Source organism: Nymphalis io, chromosome 29 (assembly GCF_905147045.1).
Source record: "Nymphalis io chromosome 29, ilAglIoxx1.1, whole genome shotgun sequence".
NCBI lineage: Eukaryota > Metazoa > Arthropoda > Insecta > Lepidoptera > Nymphalidae > Nymphalis > Nymphalis io.
Window position 1 is genome coordinate 6,210,402 of NC_065916.1, and position 20,525 is coordinate 6,230,926.

Here is a 20,525-nt window from a genome sequence, read left to right on the forward strand (position 1 = left end):
GTGGTAGTTATCTTCTATATAAATGTATATAACTAACTGACTGACATATCACAGCCCAAACTACTGAGCTACGTGAATATTTGCCTATCGATTCCTTTTACGTAGTGGGCTAGCACTAAAGAAGGATTGGATTAGAAATAGGGGATTTTTTTTTTCGCTGGAAAAACGCATTTACGCTTTTCCCCCCACATGAGGTGGGGGGGGGGGTATGTGGGACTCGCCGGCACTGAAGGAATACCCACTAAAAAACCAGCAGTACTTTTTTTTTATATATATAATAGGAAGGTGGACGAGCATATGGGCCACCTGATGGTAAGTGGTCACCAAACGCCCTTAGACATTGGCATTGTAAGAAATGTCAACCATCGCTTATAGCCAATGCTCCACCAACCTTGGGAACTAAGATTTTATGTCCCTTGTGCCTGTAATTACACTGGCTCACTCACCCTTCAAACCGGAACACAACAATATCAAGTATTGCTGTTTTGCGGTAGAATATCTGATGAGTGGGTGGTAACTACCCAGACGAGCTTGCACAAAGCCCTACCACCAGTAAGTACCCACTCCGTCTTGTCGAAGGGGCGACACGGGATCGCTTGCGCATCCTACCGTGACAGAAATAGGGGATGAAACTTTATATGAAATCCTTCATTTTTAAAGAAAGTGCTATGAAAATTGGTATTGAGCAATTATAACATGAGCGAAATTGCGGGTAATGTGGCGATCCGTGGATCGATTTCGCTTTAAAGAAAAAAATTACAAATCTATACATTATAACTGGTGTAGGACTTTGTGCAAGCTCGTCTGGGTAGGTACCACCGACTCATCAGATATTCTACAGCAAAACAGCATTGGTATTGTTGTGTTCCTGTTTGAAGGGTGAGTTGAGCCAGTGTAATTACAGACACAAGGGACATAACACCTTAGTTTCCAAGCTTGGTGCCGCATTGGCGATGTAAGCGACGCTTAACATTTCTTACATTGTCAATGTCTATGGGCGATGGTGACCACTTACCATCAGGTGGTCCATTTGCTCGTCCGCCTACCTATACTATTAAAAAAATACAAAATAGCTTAAAAAAGTTTCTCGGATACAGATAAAATAAATAGTTGGAATTTTTAACATAACATTAACTGAACAGTAATGAGAAAGCGTCGACCGAAGGGCGCTGAAAGACAATTCCACTTTACCCTGATGAAGGGCCAGAGAGCTGCCAACACTTTGTAATTATTAAAGATTTTTTCGTTATATACATAAAGTAAATATGTCACGGGCCTAAAGAATCGTTTGTCTTATAATATGTATTATAAAGTAACCCGTTTGCATACTTTTTCATAGAACCTTGTCTTTGTGAAACTTGACCGACCGTTATGTACTTATGTGTATTCAAAGAAAAATAAATCTTATGTTCATATAAATAATGTATATATTACATAATTTTATTGAATAATAATTTGCAATTTGAGGTCAGATATCGTCAAGGTATTTTGTTGTAAACATTTTAAATGTTTTAATAATGAATGATTAATATAAAATAGAATGAACGAATGAATGAAATCCATATATGATAAAAGTAGAGCTGCGGTGGTTCAGTAGATAGAACATGGGAATGTGAACTGGTGATTGCGTGTTCAACACCGGGCAAGCACCACAGCTTCGTGCTCGACGGTAAAGGAAATTGTCACATGTATCCGTCAGCCCGCGATAGAGGTCCATGGTGTAATGAGTTTCAAACCTTTTTTTTTTATAGAATAGGAAGGCGGACGAGCATATGGGCCACCTGATGGTAAGTGGTCACCAAACGCCCTTAGACATTGGCATTGTAAGAAATGTCAACCATCGCTTATAGCCAATACGCCACCAACCTTGGGAACTAAGATTTTATGTCCCTTGTGCCTGTAATTACACTGGCTCACTCACCCTTCAAACCGGAACACAATAATATCAAGTATTGCTGTTTTCCGGTAGAATATTTGATGAGTGGGCGGTACCTACCCAGACGACCTTGCACAAAGCCCTACCACCAGTAAACCTTCTCTGGTTGAGTTCTTATCCGGATTTTAATTGGACCATCTGTTTAGTTTTATGGTTTAGGTTAGGTACGGGCAAATGGGCCACCTGATGGTGAAATTTCTTTATAATTACTTTTAACATTTTATTCTCTTTTCCACGTAACTTGTAAAATAATTTAATATTAATTAATATTTTACATTTAAATACAATTTTCATTGGAATTCCTCTAATCACCCTGACAATCATCAAGCGAGTAAATTTTTCCGTGTTTTGTTTTTTTATTTCCAACCAGTGTTAATTTAGTTAAAAATATTACCATTTTTTTCTAAATATCTCAAAATAATTACTAAAAATCAGTAAAACCTCAATAGTCACCGCTCATTGGCATTGGCGATGTAAGAACTATTAAACATCCCTTACATCGCCAATACGACATAGACTTTGGGAACTAAGATGTTATGTACCTTGTGCCTGTAGTTACAATGGCTTACTCACCCTTCAAACCAAATCGCATTACGCAACAAGGTATTGCTGTTTAACGGTAGAATATCTGTTGGGTGGTACTTACCCAGACGGGCTTGCATAAAGCCCTACCACCTTCCGGCCTCACAGGAGGCACCCTTAGGACGTCTGTCTCTCTTGAGCCCTGTGTGGCTCCCAACATCCGGCTGAGTTCAACTCTCCCATCCCGCCCGGTGACGCTGTAGAGGCCAGTAAGGCCAACAGTAATACACATTCCGAAAAAAAAAAAACCTACCACCGAGTATCTAAGATAATTTATCTTATGTAATATAATTGTTTATTTAAGAGTTAAATTTATAAACAAAAAATGAAATATCTGTTTTCTATTATATAAAACTTAAATTATTCAAAATTATTAGCCATAGATTTATGCCTAGACCTGCAAAAGGTTCCGTCCAGCCTACGAATAACATAAACATTCTCTAACCGCTCCGGAATCTTTCGGGGCACAAATTTCAAAATACCTAAGACCCTTTGATCTATATGTCCGGGCCTATCAATAATACAAAAAAAAAACAAAGATCCACAATCGCTAACAAATGTTTCAAACATGCCTCCAATCCTGAATACATAAGAATGTTGTAATCGATCCTTGACGTGAGCTGCGTATGCGCAGGTATTTGTAACGATTATATAATATGAATTTTGTCTTACGTTATTTTACTTGGTATATGTTATATATCTCAGAGACTTTAGTAAATAGTACAGTACAGTAACAGCCTGTAAATGTCCCACTGCTGGGTTAAGGCCTCCTCTCCCTTTTTTAAGGGGAAGGCTTGGAACTTATTCCACCACGCTGCTCCAATGCGGTTTGGTGGAATACACATGTGACAGAATTTCGGTGAAATTAGACACATGCAGGTTTCCGCACGACGTTTTCCTTCACCGAAAAGCACTGAATTATACAGAGAAATTAAGCAAATGAAAATTCAGAGGTGCTTGCACGGATTTGAACACACATTCATCAGTTAAGATTCACGCGTTCTTACCACTGGGCCATCTCGGTTATAGTAAATAGAGGGTATAGTATAATATATATATAAAATCATATCACAAATCTATCAAATGTTATATTTTTTTATTATGAGTTTTAGTGAAGATATATATATATATATTTTACGGACTGATAAGCTTATATACAGTAGCGACAAGGTATATAATAACTATAATTACATAAGGCAATCTGTCTAATATTAAAGGTAAACATTATTTCTATTTGTTCACAGATGCGACTGCACCGTTGTGAAAGCTGCCTCGCGGCCTGCCGGCCCGAGCGCGGCTCTCCTTCCCGGACACTCGTCAGGTAAACCGCCTAGCCACTTATGATTGCCTGGTACTTTCATTAAGATCCACTCGTTTTATGTCGCACTGTCTGTTCGTATGTTTGACTGGGATATCGAAAACTCGTGTGACCTTTATAATAGTTTTCGCCCACGGCTTCGCCTGCGTGTTGGAGGAAAGGGGATCTCTTATGTATAAAAAAAGGACGCCTATGTCCTTCCTCGAAATTACATCGAAATCGGTTGTGGTTTAGCCGTGAATGTTTACCGGACATACAAGCGATATACATTTTTAATATTAGTATAGTTTTTATATCAAAGAGCTTGTTCATTTGAAGCGATTTACGCGCGAGTATAGCCGTGTGAACCTTGAGTAGCGCGACTTGTATGCGAGCAGCGAAACGTATGTACATATGCAGACGATATGTACTCTCAGATACATATATTCTCCTAGTATAACACGATGGTGCGGCTTCACGCGACTATCCTGTCGAACTGCGCGAAAAGACTTCCTTCCAAATAAATGCTCTATTTTTTTTTCAAGTCGCACTGTCACTGGAAAAAACTATTCAGCTTTGTTATTTATGTATACATTCATGTCTCGTTTTATTTTCTGCGAGCAAACGCTATAAAAACTTTAATACAATTTGAATAATTAACCGCTCATTAAAGTTTGTATTTATTGTAATTACAATTGTAGTTTCGATTTCGCGATTGTATTGTTGTCTGGAAATAAAAATGTAAAGGTACATTAAAGTAATAAATTCTATCCGAATAATGGAAAGATCAAGGCTATATAATAAACTAGCTAGATAGGGTAGCTACCCCAACCTTTTTTAGGCCCCCACCTTAACATTTCTTAATTTTTTATGCCCCCCATACATAATTTTTAACTTTTAAAAATTGTTTCGTTCCCTTAAGAAATATAAATGATAAGCTTTAGGAAGAAATCACTATGAAATTGTTATCAAAACATCGTAACATAATAATGAAAAACTTGAATTCAAAATAATTTTAATATTCATTTCGTGCGATCCTTGCGCTTGATGCTTTGCTGCACAGAGTTTTTATATTAGGTTCCAATTTACTTACCTTTAATCTCAAGTCTCCACGTTGTTTTATATCATGTCGAGTCCATTTTTAAATTGCCCCCCTTAACTATCATATTGCCCGCCTGTGGGGCGTGGTGGGTGGGAAACACTGTTGTACATAAAACGTTTTATATCGTAAAACATATAACTCTATTGGTCTACGCGGCGCACGCCAATAAAGCTCATAAAGTCGGCATTTTTTCAACGGGCATCGCCATATTTCAACCGATTTACTCAAAACATTTATTATTGACGAGCTGGTTGGCGTGGTTGGTAGATACTTCGTTGGTTTTGCGCCTGAACTCTTTCCGATCGTGTCGGATTGCCGTCCCATATTATTATGAGAGTGCATCTGTGTTTGTACACACACTTGTGCACTATAATATCTCCTGCGCAGTTGGTTAATCTCTCTAGAGATTAGCCGCCGTGGCCAAAATCGGTATATAAGTAATAAGACGGGCCGGTTGGCGTGGTTGGTAGATACCTGCCTTTCACGCCGAAGGTTGTGGGTTCGATTCCCACCCAGGACAAACATTTGTGTGCATGAACATGTCTGTTTGTCCTGAGTCTGGGTGTAATTATCTATATAAGTATGTATTTACAAAAGAAAAGTAGTATATGTAGTATATCAGTTGTCTGGTTTCCACAGTACAAGCTCTGCTTAGTTTGGGATCAGATGGCCGTGTGTGAATAATGACCCGGGATATTATTATTATTATTAATTATACGCCTAAACCTTTATCATGAATCACTCCGTTCATTAGCGAAAACCGTATGAAAATATTTTTGGTAGCTTTTGAGTTACCGCGTTTAGTTAGATAGACAGACGCGGCGCGGGCTTTACTTTTATAATATGTATAATAAATTGATATTATTGTGAATTTGTCTCTTTCTATTTTTAGGAGCAATCAATTGAAAAAAACGAGACGGTCGCCGTACAAAGCGCCGCCTCTTATTAAAGAAATCAAAATGGCGGAATCTGCACCGCCCACACCACCCGACAACAATGCACCGCGTAAGTATATTATCCTTTACAGATTTGTTAACAAAAAACTATTTAAAAGCATCCCTCGTATGCTTATGATAGCCTGGTACCTCTTTGCGAAATATTATCAATAAATTCTTTGACTTCATTTGTCTTTTTATATTATTTACCTAATTGTTAGATATATAAGGCAGCAGATTCCGAGGTCCTGGTTTAAAACCCCCAAGTCGGGCCTGTAAAAAGTTATTAGGTTTATAGCAGTCTGTAAGTTGGAAGTGTGTACTCGTGAATGTACCTTGGAAAGCACGTAACGCCGTTGGTCCAGCGCCTGAACTCTTTCCGGTCATGTCGGATTGCCGTCCCCTCGAATGATGTGTGTGCACCCAGGCAAGCTCCATTGAATTTTATGGGTTTGATTTGGGAAATCTACACGTGTCTATTTTCACTTTTATTTCATTCCAATCCACTAAACCACATTCGTGATGGAATTAGTTTCAAACATTCTCCTCGAAAGGGAGAAAAGAACTTAGCCCAGCGTTTTATTATTTACATGCTGTTACGCCTTCACTTCATGTTGAAGATATTGGGTTTGGTAGCAGATATTCAATATTAAGAATGGTGTTCCAATATGTTATTACTTATCTGTTGCAGCTGTTATCAAAATATAACACTTGACAAGATGTCGATATTAATTCAGATTATTGCCACCCGCCAAAAATCCCTGTCAGGCTGTCTCTTGTTTACGTTTAAGTGGCATGGTAAATTGTACCCTGTAACATCTTTTTTTTTTGACGTATCTCCGCGCTTTGATTGCAAATTATTCTGCCAATGTCACGTATAAAAGATATGATACACATGAGATCAATCGGGTTCAAATCTTGAAATGTTTAATGATGATAAATAATACTATAGTAGATATCTAGAACAATCAAATGAATAATTATTAAATTAATTAATTAATCAAGAGAACATAATTATTCATTTCATACAATAAATTTAATTAAATATTTAATGGACAGAGAGTAAAGTCCGTCAGCTTAAAATTAAATTTAAAAAAATTATTACGTCAAATAAAGGCGTCACTATGACGGCATGTTTCGTATAGTAATTTAATCGATAATTGTATTTATTTTGTTCGACAATTAGATATTTAGAATATGGGAATGCTACATAAACTTATTTCAACCCTTAGTGGGACGATGCGACACGATCGAAGTGGACCGGGCGCGGGACCCAGGGCTTTACGTGCACGGAAGTGTAAAATTGCTTAAACTCTAACGGCCTTACTTATAGACATTTAGCGGTTGATTTGTTAAACAATGATCTGTCTTCTTCTTTCGAATGTCAAAATATTAATGACAAGAAGGGACAAATGAGTGTTTCATTAAGCAGCCGATATACAACATTTATAAGTTAATTTTCATGTTCTAACCCGGGGTTAAACCCAGGAGCTCGGGATATGGAACCACTAGACAAATAAGAATTGAATGATATAATTACTTGGTAGGGCTTTGTTCAAAACCGTCTGGGTTTGAACCACCCTCTCATTTCATACTCTACTGTTGAACAACAATAATTTTGTGTTCCGGATTAAACGGCGAGTGACCCAGTTTAACTACTGGCCCAAGGGATATAATATCTTAATTACCAAGGTTGGTGGCGTATCATCAGGTCATTTGCAAGTCTGCCTACATAATTACAATTGAAAAAAAAAATATCATCTCCATGTACCAGGCGATCATAAAGAGTTAAAGAGTAATCGAACGCGGATATAAATTAATTTTAGGTTGATGAGGTGTGACGTTACGATTCTAGCCACTAGACAAACGAGACACTTAATGCATAGATAATAAAGTTCAAACTCGTCTAACGCGTACTTTAATTTTTAATCAGCCATGCCCTGGTTCGGTATGGACATCGGGGGCACTCTCACCAAGCTCGTGTACTTCGAGCCCCGTGAGACGAACAGGCGGGAGCTGGACAAGGAGACGGAGATATTGAAGAATATAAGGAGATATTTAACGAGAAACTCGGCGTACGGTAAAACGGGGCGACGGGACGTCCATTTACAGGTAATTACAGGAGGGTCTTAGCCTATTAAAATGGCCCAGTGGTTGGAAAGCGTGAACGGTTAACTAATGATCGTGGGCTCAAAATACCTGGGGTATTTCGTGTTTATAGCTCATTCAGCTCGTTCTTGACATTGAAGGAAAACATCGTGAGGAAAGCTGCATGTATCTAATTTTATTGAAATCCTGCCACATGTGAATTCCATCAACCCGCATTGAAGCAGAATATTCTAATAAGTTCCAAAACTTTTTTAAAAAAAAGTAGAGGAGGTCTTAGCTCAGCAGTGGGACATTCACAGGCTGTTACTGTACTACTTAGCCCATGGTTCAGAGTTCGAAACCGATAAGTACAACTGAATTTTCATGTGCTTAATTTGTGTTTATCGTGAGGCAACCTTCATGAAAATCTGCCACGTGTCTCCAACAACGCGCTTTAAAGCAGCGTGGTGGGGTAAGCTCCAACGGCCCAGCAGTGGAATATTTACAGTCTGTACTTACGATGATAGCGTTTAAACTTGTCGTGTACGTTACGAAATTTTTGGTAGGCGTTTGGTACGATTCTTGGCGGTTCTTCCCGGCAGAACTTCATTCCGAACCGGTGGTAGCTTCACATTCAATGGAAGCCTGTAAGACCAAGATTGAAATATACCTTATAAGATCTTTTTTAAATGGATATAATATATGGTTTTTGGCTTTCAGATGGACAATGTAACAATCCGAGGTCGAAGAGGTACCCTCCACTTCATCCGGTTCCCGACGAGTGAAGTCGGGGCGTTCCTGCAGCTCGCACGTTCCAAGGGAATGGCGGCTCTCGTAAACACTATATACGCGACCGGCGGAGGCGCTTACAAATTCGAAGAGGATTTCATTAAGGTAACTTGATAATTGGTGGTAGGGCTCTGTTCAAGTCCGTCTACGTTGGTACCACCCACTCATCACGTATTCTACTACCAAGCAGCAATAATTAGCATTGTTGTGTTTCGCTTTAAAGGGTGAGCGAGCCAGTGTAAATTATGGATAGTGGTGACCACTACCGTCTGGTGGTCCGTTTCCTAGTCTGCTTACTTTTTTGAAGTAATAAAAAAAAATAAAGATAAAAAAAAAATAAAGAATTGTAGTTAACTCTTGTCGACAGGAAGTAAACATGCGTCTGTCAAAACTGGACGAGCTCGACGCGCTCATAGCTGGAGTACTGTTCGTGGACTCCATGAACCCTCAGGAGTGTTACTACTGGGCGCCGCCCGAGCAGCCCACAAACAGCAAGGACACGGTGAGTCGCCCAACTGATCTACCAACTCACCAATGTATTGGGGACAAGTTTATTAAATATTTGTATCTGAGCCGTACTGGTGATTGGCAACTTGTATGTGCATGTTGGTGTTCTTAACCGATGATCGTGGGTTCAAATCCGGGCAAGTACCACTGAATTTTCATGTGCTTAATTTGTAATTATAATTTAGCTCGTGCTTTACGGTGAAGGAAAACTTCGTGAGGAAACCTGCATGTGTCTAATTTCATTGAAATTCTGTCACATGTGTATTCTAACAACCCGCATTGGAGCAGCGTGGTGGAATAAGCTCCAAACCTACTCCTCAAAAGGGAGAGGAGGCCTTAGCCCAGCAGTGGGACATTAACGGGCTGTTACTGTTAATGTTTATTTTCCAGCTAAACACAATTTGTTACAGTACTTATGCTAACGCGGAACAGTAACTGTCATACAATGTTGTGTCTCCTTCTTTCGAATGTCAAAACTATGATGACAGAAAGAGAGAAATATGTGTTCAACTAAAAAGCCGATAAGCAACGTTTATTATTAATGCCGCTATATTTAGTATTGATGTGTTCCATTTTGAAGTATGAGTGAGCCAGTGGAACTACAGACACAACTTCTTTACAATTGGTGGCATATTGACGTTTACCCCACCAATTTTATTTTTAAATATCATAATTGACCGTATATATATTATATCCTTGGATTGCTCAGGATTCAGGAACTCATGAGTAATTAAGAGTTTCTTACTGGGTTGATGATTAATTTAAATTGCTCGTTATTTAGGTGGGGCACCAGTTCTCCCTGGTGGGGACGTGCCCACCCCCGCCCCCTTACTTCGCTGCCTCCGTGTGTATATATATTGTCGTTAAGTTGTAGATATATTTTACTGCTGGGTAGCAAGTAGATAGTCGTATATAGTGTCGTGGACTGTATCATATAAAAGTTAGCTTATATATTGTATATAATATCCTGGGACATTTTTCACACACGGCCATCTGATCCCAAATTAAGCTTATACAAAGCTCGTGCTATGGAAACCAGACAACTGATATACTACATAAACTACTTTTCTTTTGTAAATACATACTTATATAGATAATTACACCCAGACTCGGGACAAACAGACATGTTCATGCACACAAATGTCTGTCCTGGGTGTCGAACCCACAACCTTCGGCGTGAAAGGCAAGTATCTACCAACTACGCCAACCAGCTCGTCAATATAGATTATATAAATAATATAGATTATTTACATGAAATTATATCGTAAAACAATATTCTCGAGATGATTGCAAACATACATACATATAAATAAGTAAATTATAAAATATCAATAGGTAAATAAAAAAAATAATTTCGTGTTTTCAGCCATACTTAGAACCAGCTCTGAGCCAGTACTCGAGGAAGCCGTTCGACTTCTCCAATCCCTATCCATTTCTGCTGGTTAATATTGGCAGCGGCGTCTCCATGTTGGTGGTGAACGCACCCAACGATTACTACAGAGTTAGCGGTACCAGGTAGGGTTGGCAAAAACTGTTTAATATATTAAGCGTTCTCGGCATAATAATAATATAATAATAATAATAATACCCTGGGACATTTTTCACACACGGCCATCTGATACCAAATTAAGCTCGTACAAAGCTTGTGCTATGGGAACCAGACAACTGATATACTACATATACTACTTTTCTTTTGTAAATACATAATTATATAGAAAATTACACCCAGACTCAGGACAAACAGACATGTTCATGCACACAAATGTCTGTCCTGGGTGGGAATCGAACCCACAACCTTCGGCGTGAAAAGGCAAGTACTACCAACACAAGTGTTATAAGACTCGTGATGAGACTATAGAGTAAAAATAAATAAACAACTGTGACCTTCAGATGATATGACGTCATTGGTCGAGGTCTGTGTCGGCGAAGTTATAATCGCCATTGGAAGTAAAATTAAAGTTTATATTTTACTGGTGGTAGAGCTTTGTGCAAGCTCGTCTGGGTAGGTACCACTCAGTCATCAGATATTCTACCGCAAAACAGCAGTACTTGGTGTTGTTGTGTTCCGGTTTGAATGGTGAGTGAGCCAGTGTAATTACAGGCATAAGGGACATAACATCTTAGTTCCCAAGGTTGGTGGCGCATTGGCGTTGTAAGCGATGGTTAACATTTCTTACAATGCCAATGTCTATGGGCGTTGGTGACCACTTACCATCAGGTGGGCCCATATGCTCGTCCACCTTCCTATTATTTAAAAAAAAAAGTATATAAGTAGCTAAGTGGGACAGTGTTATATCTAGAATCTAGATAATACTAGATGTCTCCTAGTGAAAGGTTAGTGTTTAGGTATAAAAATCTAATATAATAATTGCCTATTCATTGGCTTCATTTGCCCTTGTTTCTTGCCAAATTTTATCAAAATCGGTTTAGTGGTTTAGCCGTGAAAGCGTAACAAACTATTGAGCTAATTTCACTTATTCATTACAAACATACATATTTATTACAAACATACATATTAAATAATTAAGAATACCTAAATTTGGATTACGTCACCACCATAAATATTACTAATGATAACCTTCAGTCTCGGCGGTGGTACCTTCCTCGGTCTCTGCTGCTTGCTGGCCGGCTGCAGCAGCTTCGAGGAAGCGATCGCTCTGGCGGCCTCCGGTGACAACACAACGGTGGACAAGCTGGTGCGGGACATATACGGGGGAGACTACGAGAGGTTTGGACTAAGGGGTGACTTGGTAGCTAGCAGGTAATTTTTTTTAAATACCATCATAGTTAATTATGTATCACGTTCAAATCCAGCCGAGCATCTGAAGTTTTTATTTAATTAATATTTAAAGAATTTATCGAAATAGTGATGAAGTTGACTCAGTGATAGGCCTCTGTGCAAGCCTGTCTAGGTACTACCCACTCATCAGATATTCTACCGCCAAATGACTGGTGCACTTATGTGGTGGTGGCTGTACACCATAACCACAGGCACAAGGGACATAACATCCTAGTTCCCAAGGTTGATGGGACATCGATAACGTAAGGAATGGGTAATGTTTCTCACGGCGCCAACGTCCACGCGCGACGGTGACCACTTACCGTCACGGGGCCCATTCGCCAAAGGAAAGGTTTCGCCAAATCCGAACCCCGAGCGTAGTTAGCAAGTAACGAACGCTCCGCGTGCCCGCAGCTTCGGCCACATGTGCGCGGCGGAGCGGCGCGCGCGCGTGTCCCGCGAGGACCTGGCGCGCGCCACGCTCGTCACCATCACCAACAACATCGGCTCCATCGCGCGCCTGTGCGCCTCCAACGAGCGCCTCGAGCGGGTACGGCCTCCTCGCACGATAGCATCATTATGATAATACTTTATCGTTATCCATTACGTACATATTATAGAAGTAGCCCTCACTCCTGAACCGGTGTTACCCGTGCGTCAGAAGTTCCTTCCCATTAAATTATTACAAAGTATTTGTTATTACTAATTATTGTGAGTTAATCCAATCCGTGTGTGCGTGGGTTTGTAAATACTGGTGGTAGGGCTTTGTGCAAGCTCGTCTGGGTAGGTACCACCCACTCATCAGATATTCTACCGCAAAACAGCAATACTTGGTATTGTTGTGTTCCCGTTTGAAGGGTGAGTGAGCCAGTGTAATTACAGGCACAAGGGACATAAAATCTTAGTTCCCAAGGTTGGTGGCGCATTGGATATGTAAGCGATGATTGACATTTCTTACAATGCTAATGTCTAAGAGCGTTGGTGACCACTTACCATCAGGTGGCCATATGCTCGTCCGCCTTCCTATACTATAAAAAAAAAAAATGTGTGTGTGCGTGTGTGTGCTATATTTGTGAGTGTATGTGGATGCTCATTTATCAGGTAGTTAATATTTTCTCAGCGTCTTCATAATTAAGTTGTTTTAACCATGTCTTAATTTTGTCTTGTAATTGATCGTTATTAATGATATGCGTGATGGCTCTAATACATTATATAGTGGCGTCTCTTCGAAATATTATATATGACTTTAACTCTAGAATTTGCTTTGTGTCACAATTTCGGTACCGCCAGTAAAACAGCTACCGAGATAAACTTCCTATTATACCGTTAGCAAAATAATTACAAAGCTGCTCTCCAAAAGCAAAACCATAAGAGTAACATTTTTGTGTCCTGTTTTGTCGACTGCCGATAAAATTGAAAACTTGAAACTGTTAAATATTCCAATTTCCACATCTATTGGCACTCCGAGTAATAATACTATCCCTTTTTATTATATAGCTTTTTATATGTCAAAGTATGTCGTTAACTTGGTACTAAATATAAAACAGCTTAATTTAAATAAATAATTGCTAAAATACACTTATTATTTATAAATACTGTTAGTATTTACAGTAACAATCTGTTAATGTCCCACTGCTGGGCTAAGGCCTCTTCTCCCTTTTGAGGAAAAGGTTTGAAGCTTATTCCACGACGCTGCTCCAATGCGGTTTGGTAGAATACACATGTGGCAGAATTTCAATGAAATTAGACACATGCAGGCTTCCTCGCGATGTTTCCCTTCACCGTTAAGCACGAGATAAATTATAAACAGAAATTAAGCACGTGAAAATTCAGTGGTGCTTGACCGGGTTTGAACCCACGATCATCGATTAAGATTCACGCGTTCTAATCACTAGGTCATCTCGGCTTAATTAGTATTTAAACAAATTCCAATCATTATTACCCCATTAATTTCTACAATACTTGAATTGCTTGCGCTTTCAACGATTTCATTATATTAACATTAGCATGTCGATGACCCAAAGCCACGATTCCATCCCCTACGATGAACGAACGCCTATACAAGTTTTCATTTAAAAAAAATGTATACGCGTATAAATATATTACATTTCGTTTCGAACAGGTGGTGTTCTGTGGCAATTTCCTAAGAGTGAACCCGCTATCCATGAAGCTTCTCTCCTACGCGATGTCCTACTGGTCGCGAGGTGCTCTGAAGGCGCTGTTCCTTGAACACGAGGGGTGAGTTTGAGCAACGATAATAATAATAACATCTTGGGACATTATTCACACACGGCGATCTGATCCCAAACTAAGCAGAGCTCGTACTATGGAAACCAGACAACTGATATACTACATATACTACTTCTCCTTTGTAAATACATACTTATATAGATAATTACACCCAGACTCATGACAAACAGACATGTTCATGCACACAAATGTCTATCCTGGGTGGGAGTCGAACCCACAACCTTCGGCGTGAAAGGCAGGTATCTACCAACCACGCCAACCGGCCCGTCTTATTACTTATATACCGATTTTGGCCACGGCGGCTAATCTCTAGAGAGATTAACCAACTGCGCAGGAGATATTATAGTGCACAAGTGTGTGTACAAACACAGATGCACTCTCATAATAATATGGGACGGCAATCCGACACGATCGGAAAGAGTTCAGGCGCAAAACCAACAAGTTTACGTGCTTTCCGAGGCACGAGAGTGTACACACTTCCAACTTACAGACGCCGGGCTGCTATAAAACTAATAACTTTTTATTGGCCTGACTTTGGGGTTTGAACCCAGGACTCGGGGATCTGGGGACTTATATCTAGATGACTAGACCAACGAGATATTCTATAAATGACAACTGAAGTGAAATAATTTATCGCTAACATTTCGCAGAGAGGTACCAGGCTATCATAAGCTCACGAGCTTTTAAATCGTTGACAAGATTTGACATATTCCAAGATTATTGGTAGCTTTTTTTTTAAATCCTTTTAGTAAAAGGCAAAGGTCGCTTTTCAAGGGCAACGAGGCAGTCAAACCATTAATAGGTAATTGGCCTTCGGTCGAGAATGTCAGTCTGAAGGAGTCGGGTCGGATTGACGAGAGTGAAGGAATAGAGTGCAATTTGCGCGCAATCGTGCATTGTATTTTCATTCATTCATTCATTTAAAATTCGAAAACAGTTTTAATATTGTCTGATGCTATGTAGCAACAACCAGACAGACATATATGTATATTCGACGAGCCGGTTGGCGTGGCTGGTGTATGCTTGCCTTTCACGCCGAAGGTTGTGGGTTCGATTCCCACCCAGGACAGATATTTGTGTGCATGAACATGTCTGTTTGTCCTGAGTCTGGGTGTAATTATCTATATAAGTATGTATTTACAAAAGAAAAATAGTATATGTAGTATATCAGTTGTCTGGTTTCCATAGCACGAGCTCTGCTTAGTTTGGGATCAGATGGCCGTGTGTGAAAAATGACCCAGGATACTATAGGATACTGTATTGATGATATAAATTGAATTTCAGATATTTCGGAGCGGTCGGCTGTCTCCTACACTATGACAGTAAAAACCATAAACAAGAGAACGTATCGCGACACGCGACCCCGCCGGACTGCAGGCACGCAGACAGATGAGCCCAACTGTATATATATATATATATATATATATATGTGTGTATTGGTGTGTGAGGGAATACACGTTTGTATAGACCAGTTTGCATTGACGATGCTTTCAGCTTTACAAGTTTTAAAATATAATGAAACGATTAGGGATGGGTCGTATAATCGATATATTCGGTTGTTTTATCGAGCATTCGTTATCGATTTACGTTTTGACTAAAATACTAGACATTATGTCGAATGTTGGATTCAAAAATTGAATCCAATGTTGAAACATTTTTCTGACTTGATGGTATGTGGTAAGCATCGCCCAAAGTGGCACGGTACGAACTATCCCTAACATCGCCAATGCGTCACCAATCTTGGGAATTAAGATGTGACGTCTCTTGTGCCTGTAGTTACACTGGCTCATCACCTTTCCAACCGATACACAGTACCAAGTATTGTTGCGAGGTTGTAGAATATTCCAGACGGTATTAAATATACATTGAAAACATCAGGTCGTTCAAAGCTTCCGATCTCTAACTCATTATATAATCATTTTCCAAAGACAGTTCACTTTTGTCATAAATATACAAAATTTTAATATTGCGGCATAGATAATACTCGTATTTGATAAAATCTAAACTCGGTACATCACTAGTAATGTTTCACTTCCCCCCTTGAGTTGGACGATTAACTTCCAAATTTTTTTATGTCTTTAATACATAGAGACGCTACACTAGTATTAAAAAAAAGCTAATTTTCTTCTATGTCCTCTTTACTCTATCTCCCTTCTACTAGCTTACTTATATAAGAGACGGTAGATCTAACTATAGTTCGGCTGCTGTGAGAATGCGGTTCTGACGTCACGATTATATGTCTATTATATAACAGACATAACCTTGTGACGACACGGTACGATTTAAAAAAAAAAATTTTTTTTTTATTAAAAAATATTCGCAGGTTGAACAAATAAACGATAGTAATATTTTTGTCGTAGATTCCTATATCACTTCGAACGAAATCGTTTCTATTGCCGGACTTATAAATTGTCCTACGTGAAGGTTGAAAACGTGTCAACGCGACACGACACGGAAATATCGAATGTCCTTGTGTGTCGTTGTGTGTCTTTGTGCGTCCGTGTGTGTCCTTGAGGCCTACTTAGTCGCACTATTGAGTCTGCTAATGAACGCGACACAGAACTCTCTAAATATGTTTTGTTCTTGAATAAAATTATTGTCATCGTTGTCTAGTAATAATGCAGTTAACTCGAGTTAACAGATATCGATATGTATCAGTGTTGCCAACATCTGAAAGGCATCCCCCCTAGCACCATCTCGAATTTGCCTCGCTCCCCCCTAACCGATGAATTGAAATAAATAGAAAATACATTTTTATTATTATTTTAAAAAAGGCAGTGTACTGCAAGCAGCAGTAAACTTTAGAAGAGTTTATCCAAAGAGAGAATGTCTCTAAAAAATTTTGCCCCTGAAAATACCCGATTCCATGTAACTTCCTCCCAAATTTAAGGGAAAAGCCCCCAAGTTGGCAACACTGAGATGTATAGAATGAAAACAGCGCCGTCTAGTGACAATATCGGAATTATATACAAATCTAAGTTAACGTAAATGCTATCGAATAAGTCGCACAAGGCATTCTGAATGGGACACGTGTAATAAAGTTCGCATTATGTCGCATCTCGTTTCTCAGCTAGGACAAGTGATCGCTTCGTCTCGCTCACACTTTCCAATACGTATTTACTTCACAGCTAGACAGAAAACTTTATCGCCTATCTGCCTTACAAATAAACATTGTATATTAATAGTTACACAATGTTTCGTCATCTTCTCTCGAATGTCTCATTATTCATGTCAGAAAGAGACAAAACGATATGTAACTTTAATGTTTATAAGTAAAGGCGACAATTTCTATTTATTTTGCTATATTATAAATATAAGAAGTGTTGTCATATCATACTGCACAAATTTCAATACTTATGCATACTGGTACTTTTATTTATATTTAAATAATTATTTTACAAAATCGCTCGTTAGTGCAAATGTTTTTTTCGTTATTGTATTTTTTTTATTATTATTTATAAATAGAACGCCTTGAAAGTTACATTATATTAATAAAATATAAGTAAATAATCAGTGTTTGTGCTATCTTGTGAAGTACTTTTTTTTAATATTTTAGTACGGCAAACGAGCAAATGAACTGGCAATGCTCTGCCTTGATATTAAGGTCCATTCTGCCTGTAATTATACCGGCTAACTCACCTTTCAAACCAGAACAGCAATGCTGATGTGTGGATGGTAGTAACATTGATGGGCCTGCACAATAACCACCGTGTCAAATGTCTACATGAGAATTTATGTACTTGCAGTTACGGATGGTGTTTTGAAAATATTTATAAAATATAATACTGCTACGAGCTATAAAGTTCAAAAATATTAAACTTTATTATTAAATTTGTTAAAATATAATGAATAACACATATATGTCTGCCCTGGGACTTTGTACGGGTGAAAAAACATTTTTTTTTTTGTTAAAAAATATCACCGATTACAATCTAAACCATCTAGGTACTCACAGACACAAAAAAAAACAGATTCCAGTGGCATACACCCACACAGAAGAATTATATATACATATATATTATAATTTCAGATAGGACGGGGTTTCGGAAAGATTAAATAAAATGGAGTAGGTATCTAAGACGCTTCGTACATACCTTTACGTTTTTATGACTAGTACAGACAGACAAACATTCTACGAAGACATGAAACGCAAATGATTGGTAGAGTTATATATGTTTTATATATCTAATATCATCTTTTATATATTAATAAATAATTATTGTTAAACGTTTTGTGTAAACAAACAATTATTATCGAATACATTTTGTTATTGTATAAAAAAGGATATTTTATTATTTTTTTTACTTTAAATTTCTAAGTAAGTATTTAATTTGATAGTAATTTTAATGTTTGTTAGAAATATGATGTAATATTTATATATAATGCTTGCTTGAACGACGCAACAATTAAAAGTATTATAAGGTTTTTAAACGCAATAGCGACGTGTCAAATTGCTATGACGTTTCGCGCCAAATTTATAAAAAAAAGTTGACCTGTTACGTTTGAGGTATAAGTTATTTATTCTAGAGAATTTTGTAGTTCCATATTTTGTCTTACCCGCTTAATATATAGATAAAATTTAGTTTCTCTGTAATATTAAAGGGGGTCAGCTGATGTATGGTATAAGAGAGGTAATTTTTATTTTTAGTGTATTGTACGGAACGAGGGGCTCTGTACGGGCTATTTTGGACATTTTGTATAATTATTATAAATAAAAAATGTAATATTATATGTGGTCTTTTATTTTTTAACCTTATTAATTATTTAATTTTAATTATAAATTAATTAATATGATATTTAATAAATTAATATAAATGTTAGGTTAATCGACTATAGAATAAAAATTTGAAGTTGCTTTTACAGTCGAATTGTTTATACTTATCTCTGCATTCCACAGATAACCATAATGGCCCATTTTAGTTATGCTACACGTTACTTTGTGTACAAGATAATTGCTGGCACGTTTTTACGCAACTAGTTCAGAAAATTTAAATCCAGATTTGCGAGTGTTTTCAATATATCTTCGTAAATCATTTAAAAATTGCTCACTTATTACTTTTTGATGTTTTTTAATTTTTCCGTTCTTTTTTATTTTCATATATATAATGTCATTCATCAATTCGTTTATTTTTCTGTCAACTTTGTCGCTGGGCTTTGATAAATACAACATACCTTGATCATCAAATAGACTTTTTACTCTCTGAATCCTCTCCGACGTAGAACGTCGAAATGATAGATTTTCGAATGAATCCGCCCGTATCCTTTCATTCCTTATTTCCAATGGAGAGAATCTGTTATACAACGCGTAAAATCTACCGTCCCCAGATCTCAGTTTATTCACATGCGGTATATTTCTAGAATTGATGGTTGATATAACTAAAATAAAAATTGAATGACAAGCTTTTTTTTGAATCAAATAATATCATTCTTAGTTATGTCAAATTAAAAGAAAAATATATTTAAACGTATAAATGTCCGAAAATGTCTGCTCATCCTTAAAGCCCTGACCCATAAACATTGGAGCTGTAAGAAATATCAACAATTCCTTACATCGTTAATGAGCCATGAACATTGGGAACTAAGATTTTGTCATTTGTGCCTGTAATTACTGGCTCACCCACCCTTCAAAACGGATCACATCAATATCAAAAATTGCTGTTTAGTGCTTAATATGTGCCCACAGCAGTAAATAGTTTGTTAGGCATCTAAGGTACAACGAAACGCCGCGATTAATACATAGTTTTTGTACCGCAGTTTTTGCAAGGAATAGGTATTGCAGGATAAATTTTTTTTTTTTTTATAGAAAAGGAAGGCGGACGAGCATATGGGCCACCTGATGGTAAGTGGTCACCAACGCTCTTAGACATTGGCATTGTAAGAAATGTCAACCATCGCTTACATATCCAATGCGCCACCAACCTTGGGAACTAAGATTTTATGTCCCTTGTGCCTGTAATTACACTGGCTCACTCACCCTTCAAACCGGAACACAACAATATCAAGTATTGCTGTTTTGCGGTAGAATATCTGATGAGTGGGTGGTACCTACCCAGACGAGCTTGCACAAGTAAATGCACGATAACGAAGTCACGTATATTACATATTTATATAAGTACACGGTTAAATAATAAATCAATACTTACAAAGTAAAAAACAACTGAAAATAATGTAGTTAAATATTCTATGCATTTTATAAAACCTTCGACAAGTCACTTTCAGATTTTCTTATTAAAAATTTAATGAATTAATCTGCATAGTTG

At 37.9% G+C, this 20,525-nt stretch overlaps 2 protein-coding genes across 4 annotated transcripts in view; one reads left to right on the plus strand and one right to left on the minus strand.

The window, feature by feature from the left end:
- Positions 1–18,994, plus strand: part of LOC126779534 (pantothenate kinase 3) — a 41,430-nt gene extending 22,436 nt beyond the window's left edge. For 2 of the 3 annotated variants that reach the window (XM_050503598.1, XM_050503597.1), the window contains 10 exons: positions 3,763–3,839; positions 5,810–5,922; positions 7,786–7,964; positions 8,661–8,834; positions 9,097–9,231; positions 10,603–10,751; positions 11,821–11,997; positions 12,430–12,565; positions 14,138–14,253; positions 15,550–18,994. In XM_050503598.1, the coding sequence (XP_050359555.1) occupies positions 3,763–3,839; positions 5,810–5,922; positions 7,786–7,964; positions 8,661–8,834; positions 9,097–9,231; positions 10,603–10,751; positions 11,821–11,997; positions 12,430–12,565; positions 14,138–14,253; positions 15,550–15,658 (1,365 nt within the window). In that variant the 3' untranslated portion in view covers positions 15,659–18,994. Of the gene's footprint in view, positions 1–2,895; positions 3,153–3,762; positions 3,840–5,809; positions 5,923–7,785; positions 7,965–8,660; positions 8,835–9,096; positions 9,232–10,602; positions 10,752–11,820; positions 11,998–12,429; positions 12,566–14,137; positions 14,254–15,549 lie in introns of all 3 variants that reach the window. The other variant, XM_050503599.1, reaches the window with a different exon arrangement.
- Positions 1–20,525, minus strand: part of LOC126779630 (uncharacterized) — a 90,376-nt gene that overhangs the window by 51,679 nt on the left and 18,172 nt on the right. The gene's annotated exons all lie outside the window — the stretch shown is intronic.